The 14870-nt window shown below is 56.3% G+C and overlaps 1 protein-coding gene across 3 annotated transcripts in view; it reads right to left on the reverse strand.

The window, feature by feature from the left end:
• Positions 1–1095: 1095 nt before the first annotated feature.
• BIK (BCL2 interacting killer) overlaps positions 1096–14870 on the reverse strand; it is an 18019-nt gene continuing 4244 nt past the window's right edge. For 2 of the 3 annotated variants that reach the window (XM_040490616.1, XM_040490618.1), the window contains exons 2-5: positions 4595–4735; positions 3088–3195; positions 2247–2364; positions 1096–1617 (exon numbers count right to left, since the gene is read on the reverse strand). In XM_040490616.1, coding sequence (XP_040346550.1) covers positions 1531–1617; positions 2247–2364; positions 3088–3195; positions 4595–4728 — 447 coding nt within the window. In that variant the 5' untranslated portion in view covers positions 4729–4735 and the 3' untranslated portion in view covers positions 1096–1530. Of the gene's footprint in view, positions 1618–2246; positions 2365–3087; positions 3196–4594; positions 4736–12872; positions 13301–14870 lie in introns of those variants that run through there. The other variant, XM_040490617.1, reaches the window with a different exon arrangement.

Below are 14870 nucleotides of genomic sequence, written 5' to 3' on the forward strand. Positions count from 1 at the left end.
AACATTAAAAAAAATGAAAAAAAAAAAAAAACAAAACAAAAAACCAAGAGGTGCCCCTAGAACGGGTCTAGCCATGGCCTGACCTACCGATTGTACAGTGGATCCCCAGGGCCTTAGCGTCAGGGCACCCACACAGGGCAAGCCCTGGGTCACTCCCAGGTCTCCAAGCCCAGTGGTGCCTGTCTGGGGATGGAGTGTTCTTTGGGTGGAGCGAGGGGTCAGGATGGAACATTCCCAGCGAGGACCTGGGAACTGGGGGATTCTGGGCCTGCATTGTGAAGCCTGGGGAGGGCCTGACATAGCCCCAAGGGACAACTGACACAGGAGAAGGAGGTGAAATCAGGCCTCGAGTCTGTGAGGGGCCAGACCTTAGAGAGCTGCAGCCTGGGAGGCCCAGTGGTGGCTGGGAGGGGGCAGCTGGAATGGGCAGGACCTGACCAGCCTGGCTGGAGGGTGGGGCGCTGCACGGCTCTGGGGTTGAATGGAGGGCAGGGAAGGCTCCCCAAGCCTAGGCCCTGGAGGGGACGACAGCAAGGGGAGGCTGGAGAAGATGGGGGGCTGAGGGGCTGGAGGCAAGTGGCTCACCCCAGCCCAGCGTTGGCATCTGAGATCGGGGACTGTGGGTGGAGGTGCAGGGAGTCAGAGCACAAGTTCTGGGAGGAGGGCCTGGTGGTCTAGAAAGAGCACTAGGCCTAGGCCTGGGGCACTCTGAGCCCGCACGGCGGGAAGCCTGGCACTGGTGCCCCTTCTCCCCCGCCTCCGCACCTATGTGAGTAGCCCCACAAGCCACACGACCAAACACAGGGAGGGTAGGCAGCCCGATTATAAGAGACTGACAGCCCAAAGGAAACAATCCCTAACGGTAGGTTTCAGGCACCAGGCAGGGCAGAGGAGTAAACCTGATCGTGTTGGGCCTAACTCTGACAGCAGGTGCAGGAAAGAGCCTGCAGGCTGTGTGATCACGCGCAGGTGGCTGGGCGCCCGCCCCGCCCTTTCTCCGCCCGCTCCCCTTGCCCCCCCCTTACCCACCTTGACTCTCCTGCACGGGGCAAGAGGAGCCCATGCCGCAGACCCCAGAGAGGACCAGAGACCAGCTGGAAACCAACATTTTATTGAGCTCTCCTACCCCTCCCAAATCTATTCCAGCAGATTCTTCGCTGCGGGCATCACAGACACGGGGGTGCGGCCAGCACTCCCCCCGTTGCCCGCCGTGTGACCGACCTGCTAGAGGAAGGACCGGCCACTGCGCGGTGTGGGGCCCGGAGAGCAGGCCCAGCCAGGCCTTGGCGCGGGCAGTTACCCAGTAACGACCCCAGAGGTATAATGAATTCATTTCTCTTACAAAAAGAAAAAGAAAAAACTAGTATGAAACCTCAGTAGTGTCCCAGCACTCAGAGTTTAAATATAAAAAAAAAAAGGGATCATCAGAAAACAGTTAAAAAGACAACAAAACCAACTGAGGCCACCTCCAGGGTGGTGGTCAGGGGGGGCGAGGCCAGCCCCGCCCCCGTGCTGAGCAGCAGGGGACAGTCACTGGAGGAGGTGGAGCCCCCAGCCCAGCAGCAACACCAGCAGCAGCAGGGACAGCGCCAGCCCGCGCCCCGAGTTGGGGGACACCTGTGGGACGAAGGGAGAGGGGGAGGGGGAGAGAGGTGAGGACCTCCAGCCTGGAACAGGGGTGCCCAGGCCGCGACGCCTCCTACGCCGGCTCCGCGGACACGGGGATGAGCCCCGCGTGGCGGACGGTGGGGTGGGAAGAACGAGTCAGGGAAGGTGGGGGACACAGGAGCGCCCCGCTCCGCACGGGACAGGTCTGGGCCGAGGTGGCCAGAAAGAGAGCACAGGTGGGGTGGGGCAAAGGCCCCCGAGGACAAGGCAGAGGAGGAGAAGCCAGGCCACCCGGGCTGCCAGTCTGCCGGGGACTCGGGCCCCGGAGGAAGGAGGAGGGGTGAGGAGAGGTGCTCAGGGGGAGGAGGCGCCTGCTGGGCAGAGGAGGGAGGAACCAGTCACGTCTGCCCAACGAAGCACGAGGGCAGGCGGGGACGCCGGCAAACACGCTCCTGAATTCGAGCATGGAGCCCTCAAAGCCAGAGGCCTCTGGGACCGGGCACGAGTAGCGAAGAGGAGAAGCAGGCAAGACAAGACAACAGGGAGTCAGTGGGGTCTGTGGTGCCCCGAGAGGACATGCCCCAGGGAGCGTGTCACCACGTGCAGGAGGGGAAGAAGTCGAGGTCACGAGATCTTACCCTGTTCCTGAGGGTCAGGAAGCCCCAGATCCGTATGTTCTCCCTGAGGTTGGCCAGACCATCCATGAGACTTCTGAGAACACCTCTCAGGCCCGTCTGGCTGTAGGTGAAGGCCAAGCTGGGAGACAAATGGGAGGGGAGGCGGGGCCATTACTGCAGGAACAGGGACAGAGACGGCCTTCATCTCAGGGCACCCCTGTGGGGAGCAGAGGGCCTCGTCCCCTCGCATCCACCGCCAGCCTATCCCCCTTGGCTCCATGGATGAGGGCCTCTCTCCATGGGCGGTTTCTGGGCCTAAAATTCATCCAGTTTCCGGTTTCCTTCCCCCGCCCCCCAGGCCGCTGGGGGTCTGGTCTGGTTTCTGGAGCTGGCCCTTGGAAGACGCTCCTCTGCCCGCAGGCCCAAGGACGCAGGTCCAGGGGAGCACGTCCTCCGTCCAGAGGATCTTTGTTGTGATGGAGGCCCAGGCTCGCCAACAGAAGGCTGCCTCTCTGGGGACCAAGAAGAAACCACTCTCACTCTGGTCTCGAACACCCCCACCTTGAGAAATTCTGGGAGGTTCTGAGAACCCACAGAGATGCTGGCAGATCGTGAAGGCACAGCGTGCTCAGGACAGATGCCTCCGGGCAGGATGCACGGACAGCTCCCCCCGAGCACACTTGGCATTCCCCGTCTGCTCGTGAGGTCAAGGCCCTTTTGGAAACATTTGGCCTCAGCTCGGTGAGGAAGCAGAGAAAGGCACTTGGGTTCCGCTCGTCTGGTGCCCGGGAGCAGGGGCTGCGGGCTCGGGGCTGCCTGGGAGGGGAGCCATTTCCTCCCAGGGCCTGGGGGCGCCGCTCACCTGTACACGGCCATCCCGGGCAGCTCGCCAACGCGGGGCATCATCCACCTCACCTCCATCTCGTCCCCGATGAAGGCCAGCCGCATGGCCACATCGTCGGGGCTGTTGCTGTAGGGAGGGCATGGGGAATAGGGGTGTGGTTGTGCACTGACCCCACACACCCAGGCCCACCAGGCACCGGGCCAGGTGCCAAGAGGCACCGGGCCTCTTGGGATGCCAGGGGCAACAGAGCGAGGTGTGGGAGCAGAGAACCTGTCAGTGAGAAAAAGCCAGCGAGGCCCCGTCCGCAGGTGCATTGCCTGACGTGCAGGCCCCTCAAGGGAGGGCAGGGAGCCATTCAGCGGCTGCATAAACAGCGGGTTGCTCCCCCCCCTCTGTTCCAGCCTCCCTCTCCCCTCCAAGGATAACTCAAGGCTGGAGAGACCACCCAGCGGGGGCTAGGCAGGTTGGGGCTCTGAGCCCCCTGGATCACTGGGACTGGCTTCCTATGAAGCCTCAACTTACCCTCCTCGTGGTGGGAGGGGTTCTAGGACCTGCTCCCTGCTTCCCAATCCTCAAACCTCCTGGTGTCCTCACTCCTTTCAGAAAGGAAGGGCTCCCGGGCCCCTACGCTCACTGATTGGAATCGCGGATGGAAAGAGGTGCCCGCGCTCACACCTGATCTCCAAATCCGACACCTTCCGGGCAGTGGGCCGGCTTCAGCCCTGCTCTCGGGGGTCTGCCCGCACACTCCATCTGGGAATTTCCAGGCAGACAGGCCTCCCAGCGGATCCCGGCTCAGCCCCGGCCACCTGCCCAAGTTTCCCAGGGGTCCGTGCTCTCTTATTCCAGCGGTGCTGAAAGGTCGGATGGAGGGTTGAGGGCCCACCTCTATCCCAATACCCTGTGGGACCTCAGCAAAACACTGCCCCAGGTGGAACGTCCCCTGTTGCCATCTACAAGTGGAGCAGGGACAGAAGAGGAAGCAGGTTTTCAGGTCCCTCCAGCTCTAAAATCCCAACCAACCCCAGTGCCCAGGTCCAGGGCCTAACAGAGATTAAGAGAATCAATCCTGAGGCCTAAGGCAGAAGAGAACCATCCAGAAGCCAGGGGCTGATCCTGGGAAGACCCCTCCTTTGCCACCCTAACAGGAGCCATGTGGGAAGTCGCCTCAGGCTCCATCTTGATTTTCTAAAATGTGGAACCAACTCAGAAGGCCGTGAAGAGGCGATCGTGGTCACTGAGGGCCAGGAGACACCCGGCCCTAAAGCCACAGGTCTAAGCCATTTTGGTAGCAGTGCTGAGACCCGTCCTGGGAATATGCTGGATGCCGAGGGCCTCTGTGGGCTGGTTATCAGAGCAGAGCTGCCGGGCCCAGGGCAAGGCCTCCACGACCACACCTAGGGAATTTCCGCTCTGGAGCCCTGCCTAGGGAGCCCACAAGGCCTGCTCTTCTAACCATATCCTGAAAGTCACTGACCAGAAATGGGGGGTGGGGTGGGGCTCCCAGAGGGTTACTGGGACCTACCTGTTAGGGGAGGGCCCAGGATCATAGTACTCCACGAGATCGGTCATGCCAGGAACATCCAGAACTTCCGGGCCATGCTCCTGCAGGAAGGTGCTCAAAAAGACATTCCTGGAGAGGGGTCCTGCGTGAGACATTTCTTCTCTGGGGGAGAGAGACACTGACTGAGTCCTGGTGCGTCTAAGCCAACCGGGACTCTCCCGTCCTCACTTTCCCAGCATGCCTTGCAGTTGGTGGGGAGCATATAGCCCAGTTCCGGTCAACGAGGCCTCAGAAGTCTGACGCGGGAGTTGAAAGGGAGCGGCCTCAGCCAGGGCGGCTCTTCCCACTCCTTGCTGCCTTCAACACAGGAGTGAAGGCTGGAGCGGCAGCAGCCATTTTATGACCCCAGGGTGTTGAACATTAAGGATACCCAGCATGCCAAGAATATGCAGAGGAGACAGGGACAGAGCCCGGCTCTCTGATGGCATGATCCAACGCTCGCAAAAACACAAGCCACAGCCAGCCCAGCTGTGGAAGAAAAATAAAACCCAGGGCACACGGGTGGCTCAGTCTGTTGAGTGTCTGACTCTTGATTTCGGCTCCCGGTTTCAGCTCAGGTCATGATCTCACAGTTGGTGAGTTTGAGCCCCACGTCGGGCTCTGTGCGGACGGTGGAGAGCCTGCTTCAGATTCTGTCTCCCTTTTGCTCTGCCCCTCCCCCACTCATCCTCTCTCTGTCTCTCTCCCTCTCAAAATAAACATTAAAAATTAAAAAAAAAAAAAGGTCTTAAAAGAAAAAGAAAACTCAACACGTTCAAATCACCATTCACATATTTAGCACTCCTAGTCCAATTGTGGACTCCCAAGTCGTCGCCGGTGATAGGTAGGATTCTGTGACCCGATTCACCACAATTTACCCCACATTGTACCGAACAGCCGTAGGTCCAGAATATGATGAAGGATGTGGACCCAAAGGACCCGAGTTCAAATCCCAGCTGTGTCACTTAGTAGGAGTGATGCTGCGGGAACGGGCACCAATTGTTATGACCTTTGCACTTCAACCCACTGTCTTACGATAACGGCCTGGGCTTTACGATTTTTTCTGATTCTTCATGTTAGCCTGCCCTGAGTTGACAGAACCTTCTCGTCATCTCGTTGGATCCCTAACCTTCAAGGCAGGTATTTAGTAAGAGGACACTGGCGGCTTAGAAAAGTTCAGGATTAAGCCAAGAAGAGAGAGAGTGAAGCCTCACTGCTCCCCAGGTCCAGGGTGGACAATGTTCATCCCTGAAGCGGATCCCGCACGCGGGGACCCTCCGGGGACACCGGGTCTACGCCAGAGTGCGCACACAACTTGCTTTCAGCATTAAAGGGTGATGACTGGAAACACAAAGACAGGACACAGGTTCACGGGAGCAGAGAAGAGAGTTTGGGTCCTCCAGGTGTTGAAGGGCGAGTCTCGACAGGTTATTCTCAACACAGCATCCAAAACGCGGTCAGATTTGGGCGCGCTGTGATGTCATCAAGGGCGCAGACAGGTATTTGAGATTTGAGAGGCTGGGGCACTCTGGCCTTTGAGAAAGGACACCACACAAGAACAGCATTGTTCCAGAGAGACTAAATGCCCAGAATTGGCCTCAAGAGGGCTGCTTCGGTTTCCTAAAGGGAAGCCAGTAGGCTCACGTCTGTTCCAGATGAAAGCCCAGCTTGAAAGGCAGCTGTAGCAGGAGCGAGGGCTGGAGAAATCAGACGTGTAAACACAGCCACAACGGCCACAAAGAGCCCGTGGCCTGACATATGTCACCGCACCTGTCAGGGCAGCACCATCCCCTGTGGGCTGAAAGGAGCTGTCGGGTCAGACCTGGTGGGAGGGGGTGCGGGGGTGCTACCACCTGCTGAGGGCACCTGCAGGCCTGAGACCCAGCGACTCCCTCCCACACCATCAGGCCAGCACGCCCCCAACAGGGAGGGTCAGGTGGCATTTCTAAAAACCCGAAACGTTGCTGCCAGCAACCTAGCAGCACGGGCACTGTTCTGAGTGCATAATCCTTATTCATCTGTTCCAGGGAATGCTAGGTAGCAGTTAAAAGCTACGAGGTGTGGGGCACTTGGCTGGCTCAGTCTCTGGGGCATGACTCTTGATACTGGGGTCATGAGTTCAAGCCTGACGCTGGGCATAGAGCTGACTTTAAAAAAAAGAAAGAGGGGCGCCTGGGCGTCTCGGCCGGTGAAGCGTCCGACTTGCGGTTTCCGCTCAGGTCATGATCTCACGGCTCGTGGGATGGAGCCGGGCGTCGGATGGGCTCTGTGCCGGCAGTGCAGAGCCCGCTTGGGATTCTCTCTCCCTCTCCCTTTCTCTCTGTGCCTCCCCTGCTCGAGCTTTCTTTCAAAATAAACAAACATTAAGGAAAAAAAGAACTCTACCAGTGAAATCATTTAGACTGCTGAAATAATAAAAGACGCAGAACATTCAAGCCACGGAACAAAATGCGATCGTTTCAAGAGGATCAGAGAAAGACGATTTCTAGCAGATATGAAATGAACATTCACGTAGGAAACAAAGAGAATCACCTCTTGGAATCACGGAAGAGTTTCAAGGTTGCCAGATACAAGATCAACACGCAAAAACCAACAGCAACAAGGCAACCAGAAAATACAGTAGCAAATAAATCTGTATTTGCAGACATAGAAGGCTTGCAGTCAGGAATGAATCTGATTTTAAAAAAATAATGTTTATTTTTGAAGGAGAGACAGAACACGAGTGGGGGATGGGCACAGAGAGAGGGAGACACAGAATCCAAAGCAGGCTCCAGGCTCCGAGCTGTCAGCACAGAGCCCGATGAGGGGCTCGAACCCACGAACCGCGAGATCATTACCTGAGCTGAAGTCAGACGCTTAACCGACTGAGCTGCCCAGGCACCCCTTCCCTGTATCTTTTTTTTTTTTTTCAATGTTTTTATTTATTTTTGAGACAGGGAGAGACAGAGCATGAGCCAGGGAGGGGCAGAGAGAGAGGGAGACACAGAATCTGAAGCAGCCTCCAGGCTCTGAGCTGTCAGCACAGAGCCTGACACGGGGCTCAAACCCACAAACCGCGAGATCATGACCTGAGTTGAAGTTGGACGCTTAACCCACGGAGCCACCCAAGCGCCCCAGGAATGAATCTGATTTTTTTAAACATGACTGGGGCGCCTGGATGGCTCAGTCGGTTGAGCATCCAACTTTGGCTCGGATCATGATCTCGCGATCCGGGAGTTCGAGCCCCGCGTCAAGCTCTGTGCTGATAGCTCAGAGCCTGCTTCAGATTCTGTCTGTCTGTCTGCCCCTCCCCTACTCACTTTCTCTCTCTCAAATATAAAAGTTAAAAAAAAAAAAAAAGACTTAAAAACAATTTTTAAAAAATTTAAATCCTTAAAGCTTTTATGGAGAAAAATGTAAGGGGCACCTGGGTGGCTCAACTGCTTAAGTGTCTGACTCCTGGTTCAGCTCAGGCCATGAACTTGCTGTTTGTGGGTTCAAGCCCCACACTGGGCTCTGTGCTGACCGTGCACAGCCTGCTTGGAATTCTCTCTCCCCCTCTCCCGCTCACTCACTCTGTCTCTCAAAATAAACTTTTAAAAAAAATTTTTAAAAAGAAAAACGGTATCAAACTTCAGCAAAGGGCATGAAGGACCCGGAGAGAGACAACTCTCACAGCTGAGCTATTTTAACACCGCACAGAGTCTGAGGACTGAGTACACCCTTCGGCTTGCACTGGGGGGGGGCATTTAAGGAATTGGGACCCGGGCCTCTGGCTGCCCCCAGGCCCCGGGGAGCTTGGTGTCTATGCAAATGGCAATCCCCCAAGAAAAGCAGCCCCAGCCCTCATTTGCATCCGCCCCCAGCAGCCCTCAACCTCAACACCACACCCCAGCAAGGGGCCTGCTCTCTCCCCAGAGGCTGCGGTGTGCTCCCATGGAAAGCCCTGTCTCCCCGCAGCCAAGGGGCCACTACGGGACTTCGGTGGGTGGGCACGTAGCCCGAGCCTCCCCTTCATCCACTGTCCCAGCATCCATCCGCCTCCAGCAGACCCTCCCAGGATCCCTGGGCACCAAATGGGAATGGGGCCCCCGAGCCCTGCAGGAGCATGTGCCTGACCAGGGACAGTGACCACGAGCACCCCAGCTGGCGGGGGCGGGGCGGGGCGGGGCGGGCGGGTAGGGGGGAGGCGGAGGCCTGCGTCTCACTAGCTCCAGGGCTGGGTGTGCGGTAGGGTGGGACCGCCCCAGCAGACTGAACTGTTTGGGGGCAGGGTCTACGCCGTCCCCTCCTAAGGGTCCCCCGAGCCCACCAGACTGACCTCCAGTCTGAGCTGACCGGGGACAGACACCGGGGACAGGCTCCCCTCTCCAGGTCTGTGCTTTTGCTCACTGGAGCTAAGCTTCCAGCATGGGACCCTCTGGACAGGTGGGGGGAGTCTTGGGTGAACCTCCTAACCCAAGTGCTCACTTGCTCGGGCAAGGCCTTCAGTTTCCTTATCTATCAGTTGGGGATTAACGACCCCAAACTAATAGGGTTCATTTTCCAGGTAAGAAGCAGCACAAACTGCCTACGATAATCCAGACTGATGTCTGAGCACCTACTTCTGTCCGGCCCCGACTTGGCCCTGACTTAAGCCCTGTGCAAGGATTCTCATGAAATGCTCACCCAGCCAGGCCTGGGTGGGCCTTAGGGCTATAGATCTGAGGGGGAGAAATCAGAGTGTGGTCAGGGAGGTGGGAGCCAAGGTCCCTGAAGCAGTCCCACCACCCCAGGGGAGCCCAGAGCTGGTCACCTCCCGCCTGGCTCTTCTGTAGATGCCCAGCCGGCCTCCAGTCTCCACCAGAATCTCTCCAATCTGATCTCCGTGCAGCAGCCTCAGATCTGACCCGGCCACCGTTCCACTCGGCTCCCCAGTCCCCTCGGGAGCTGTGGCACGCGGCTGTCAGGGCCCCCTCTTCTCCCCCTGGCCACCTCACCAGCCCCAGCACTGCCAATCCAACCTTGGCTAAGGTCCCACACACTTAAGACCACGTACTTCCGTGAACCACACTCTGCCGAGAGCTCAGCCCCCGGCACTGCCTTCCTAGGTCCTCTGAGCCAGGCTGGGGGGGGGGGGGGGTTCAGGGAGCTCAGGCAGCCCCTGTCCCTGGTCCCTTCTATCTCCAACCGACCACACTGAGTTGCTGTTTCTTCCTCTTTGGGGGTTTAGAGCATGGACTCTCTCTGTGCCTGCAGCTTCTTCCCCTTCTAGATGAGGATACTTGGGGCGCCTGGGTGGCTCAGCCGGTTAAGCCTCCGACTCCAGCTCAGGTCATGGTCTCGTGGTTCGTGGGTTCGAGCCCCGCGTCAGGCTCTGTGCTGACAGCTTCAGATTGTGTGTGTGTGTGTGTGTGTGTGTGTGTGTGTGTGTCTGACCCACCCTCGCTCATGCTCTCTCTCAAACTAAATAAAACATTTAAAAAAATTTTTTAATAAAAAAATAACCACCGAGAAATTAAAGAGTAATGTTAATGTCCCGACACCAACACCAACACCACGTAAGGTGACAAACCGGGAGCTTGCCATCATCACTGATCTCTGGCTTCCGGCACACGGCACAGAGCACGTTTGACAAATGACCAAACAAAGGCCGTTACTGAGGTCACTGGTGGCCCAGGGGCCTGGACTGCTCTTAAGAATCTATTTTTCTTCCAGCAGATTTGCAAAAAGGCAGGCGCACCTAGCCTTGCGTCCCCACCCAGGCTGCAGCCCACACGCTCACCCTCCTACACATTCCGTGGAAACACCAGCCAGGAGCGCTCTTTTACTGGCAGAGCTGGGGATGCCAATCTCGCCTCTGGGCAGAAGAGTGCAGCCCACACAGCCACAAGGACACCTGCGGGGCTTGGGAGATGGTGAGGGGTGGGCTCTGGACCCAGCAGCCTGCGGTTTCCTGAGTCTCCCCAAGCCCAGCCTTGCCATGTGTCCCTGCATGCCTTGGAACAGGTGGCCACACCCCTGTAGCCCCATCAATTCCCACAGGTCACTGGAGTCCTGGGTACGGGGCCAGTGGCTGCGGGGTGGACCCAGCCGAGAAACCCTGGGTCCTCGGTTCAGTATTTTTCCATCGGGGCTTCCCACCCACACCTGACCCAATCCCCAGCCCTGCCACTGCCCACGACGGGGGTGGGGTCCTGGTTTACAGAGCACCCAGCGCTCAAAGCATCAGGTGCTCGCTCAAGCATTAAAGCCCTGACCTCAGCCGAGACAGACCCAGGTTCCTTCCAGTCCCAGTTCTGCCACCGCTGTGTGACCAGGACCAGTCACCTAATTCTGAGCCTAGCTCAGAGCTCTTCTGCATGGAAATAGCACAGCCTCCAGAGCAAAGAGTGAGATTAACAGATACAGCTGTTGCCCCCTTTCTGCCCCGCAGCAGGGGCTCCAAAGCTGGTTAAGGAATCAACAAACCCAGGAGAGTGGGAGATTAGTATTTACCAAAGTAGCAAGTGCACAGAGCCTTTGGTTTCTAGGACTGTTCCTGTACAGACCCCTGCATGTACCCGGCAGCCTTGAAAAACATAAGCAACCAACCTGTGAGCGCTGATGTGCCAAGATCTTGAAAGCACATGGCTACATGCACACAGCAGGGAACAGAACAGCTCGTAACTGTAACTGTATTGCCCAGCGTGTGTAAACAATAAAGGACATAAACAGACAAACACTTCTATCTGCACAGATCATCTCCTGAAAGAGGCAAGGAGATTAGTGAAGAGGGGAAGGGGTCGCTCTGGGACAGAGCAGGGGCGGGGAAGGGGGACTGAATCTTTTTAACTGTACGCTTTTGTGTTCTCGAACCTTTACTATCACCCACGTGCTGTGATCGCAGATTCAAAAAATAAAGCAAAAACTGTTCTGGGGTTAACAGCTGGAATTTTTCTGAAATGGAAATAATCTGTCTTAAAGGTCTATTTCAGGAATCAAGTCGCCAACCCACCCTCCCCACCTGGTGGGGGAAGTCTGGCCTCCAGCCTCCACCCTTAGGAACCTGCAGATGCCCAAAACCGCTCCTCTGAGGCAGGCAGGGCTCACTTCCCTTGAGTGATGGAGAAATTAACTGGGGGGGGGAGACAGGGAGCAGCGAGAGAAAAAGGAGAGAGAAGGAAGGAGGCAGAAAGGGGTTTCAGGTAGAAAGACAAGTTGGAAATTCACCCCTGGAGGGTTGTGGAAGTTGTTCGGTGATCTGGAAAGTGGCAGCTTGGAATGGGCCCCGGGAGCCACAGCCCCGCAGCCCTCCGCCCCCGGAACCCCAGCGCACATGCTGGCCTGACCCACTTGAACCCAGGTGGCCCATCTCGGCTTGGCCTCTGTGGCCTCGGGCAAGGACTGTCCTCTCTGGGCCTGCTGCTAAGGGCTCTCGGGGATCCCACGTCCTTCTTTCGTGCAGCTGCTGAGTCCAGCCTCCCTCAGGAGGAGGTGTCTGCCCCACTTCACCGACGGGGGATCAGGAAGGTTGAGAACGGAAATTCAGAGCCTCTCGGCCACCCAATCGTGCTCCCCACCCCCGGGCTCCAAAAATACATCGGCCTAGCAACGCAGGTTGACGATACTAGAAAAAGGCAGGCAGCTTTGACAATTACGAGAAAAAAAAGCCTTGCTGGGGCCTGAAACGCCAGATAAGTTTCCCCACTGAACAGTGACGTAACGGACATGCTGGGGCCGTGCGTAGGGCCCAGTCACGGCCCGATATACATCGTGAGCATCGTGCCTTCTGAGCACGTGAGCGGGGAGGCTGGCATGACGGCGAATGTAAACACGCGTGTGCAGTATTCGGCATCAGGCACTTTACAGGCCTGACCCCTCTCTGGGAGGCAGAGGAACATCACCCACCACTCAGATGAGGTTTAGAACTGGGAAGGGCTTGTCCCGCACCCGAGGCGAGGGCGGGAGCTGCATTAAACCTGGCCTCCAACCCGAGACACTTTCTTGGCCTCTGCAGCCGGCTCAGGTCAAAGTCCGGCAGGAGTCCGCTCAGGCTTGATTCAACTCCAGGTCCCCGGAGCCCCGGGCTGGGCCCGATTCATCAGTACGCCCAGGAATGTTTGCTAGTGGAAATGATGCAAAACCTGTGCATCATTCCCCCCCCTCCCCCGCCATCCCATCCACACCCGGTCAGGTCGGCCACCGCGAAAGTGGAAAGAGGTGGGTCGGCGTAGCAACAGGGAAAGAAGTCATGGCAAGGTAAGGATCCTCTGTGATGCATTTATGCAAATACCCACGTCTCACTGCTTCTGTTCATTACCTATGCACGGGGACACTGTGCCACGGGGCACTCGGCTGCTGGGCCACCTGGGTCCTAGTCCAGCTTGGCCGTTTGGCTTTGGACAAGTTCCTTAGCCCCTCTGGACCCCTAATTCCTCGTTTGGAAAACAGGCCTTGGGGAGGTTTTCTTTTATGTCCTTTCCTGCTCAAGCAGCTATGAAGACACTCCAACCTAGAGGAAGCACAACACAAGAATTCTCTTGGCGACTGATTTTGCAATTGGCTTTCCCCCAGTTTGCTGTGCTCTGGATGTTTGTGTCCACTCCCAAGTTCATACGTTGAAAACCTAATGCAGAGGGTGACAGTATCGGGAGGCGGGGTCTTTGAGAGGCAATTAGATCAGGCAGGCTCCACTAATGGGATTAGTGCTCTTTTTTTCATGTTTACTTATTTATTTTGAGAGAGAGCTCACATGCACCAATAGGGTGGGGGGGTGGGGCACAGAGAGAGAATCCCCAGCAAGCTCTATCCTGTTAGCATGGGGCTCGAACCCAGGAACCGAGAGATCATGACCTGAGCTGAAATCAGGAGTGGGATGCTTTCGACTTCACGTCTGGTCATGATCTCACAGTTTGGGAGTTCAAGCCCCACATCGGGCTCTGTGCTGACAGCTCAGAGCCTGCTTCAGATTCTGTGTCTGTCCCTCTTTCTCTGTCCCACCCCAGTTGTGCTATCTCAAATATTAAAAAAAAAAAAAAAAAAAAAGTCGGACACTTAACCGACAACAGAGCCACCCCGGCACCCCAGGATCAGTGTTCTTCTAAAAGAGGCCCAGGAAAGCTCCCTTCCGGTCCCCCAGTCCCCCACTCAAGGATACAGGAAGTCTGGGGCACCCTGACCTTGGATTTCCAGTCTCCAGAACCGTGAGAAATAAATTTGTGGTTTATAAACTACCCAGGCTGTGGTGTTTTGTTATAATACACAGTTGAATAGAGTGAACAGAAAGCAGGTGTGGAAACAGGGCAAGGAGAATCCAAGGGATCCCAAAGTCCTCCTTGGTATCCAAAAGGGGACCCAAGTGGATCCCTGTGCTTTTCCATCACCATTAGAAAGGACAGGGCCTGCAGTTTTCAAGTTTAAAAAGCATGTATTTAAAATGAGTTCCGGGGGCGCCTGGGTGGCGCAGTCGGTTAAGCGTCCGACTTCAGCCAGGTCACGATCTCGCGGTCCCTGAGTTCGAGCCCCGCGTCGGGCTCTGGGCTGATGGCTCGGAGCCTGGAGCCTGTTTCCGATTCTGTGTCTCCCTCTCTCTCTGCCCCTCGCCCATTCATGCTCTGTCTCTCTCTGTCCCAAAAATAAATAAACGTTGAAAAAAAAAAAATTAAAAAATAAAATAAAATAAAATAAAATGAGTTCCGGCGGCGGCGGTGGGGGTGCCTGGCTGGATCGGTCAGTGGAGCATGTGACTCTCGATCTGGGGGGTTGTGAGTTCAAGCCCCACGCTGGGTGTAGAGATTACTTAAAATATAAAATTTTTTAAAAATAAAAATAAAATCTTTAGGGGTTCCTGAGTGGCTCAGTCTAAGCATTGCTTTTGATGACCTCACCGTTTAGGAGTTTGAACCCTGCATTGGGCTTCCGGCTGCCTGCTTCTGATCCTTGGTCTTTCTCTCTGCCCCTCCCCTGCTCTCTCTTGCTCTCAAAATATAAACATGAAAAATAAGTAAATAAAATCATTAAAGAAGCATTAACTAATTACAATAAGTTCTTACCATGTGTTTAAAAGGAGTCAAAGACAGTGCCCTGCTAGGCCCGAGGTCTGAAGGGCCCAGGGAGAGAGACACAGCCCTCAGGGATCCTTTCTTCCAGAGTTTTGGGTGTTCCCTCAGTGTAGAGGAGTTTTAATTACTCCCCGAATCCTGGTCAGTAGTTTTGGGGATTCCCATTTCCTCCCTAGGACAAAGTCCTCAGGTCCCCAGAGGCCAGCCACCCTGGCCCTTTTGAACCCTCAACCTGACCTTCTGCCTCCCCAGGCTTC

This window comes from Herpailurus yagouaroundi, unplaced genomic scaffold, assembly GCF_014898765.1.
Source record: "Herpailurus yagouaroundi ecotype Mexico unplaced genomic scaffold, PumYag 182, whole genome shotgun sequence".
In the NCBI taxonomy this organism is placed as follows: domain Eukaryota; kingdom Metazoa; phylum Chordata; class Mammalia; order Carnivora; family Felidae; genus Herpailurus; species Herpailurus yagouaroundi.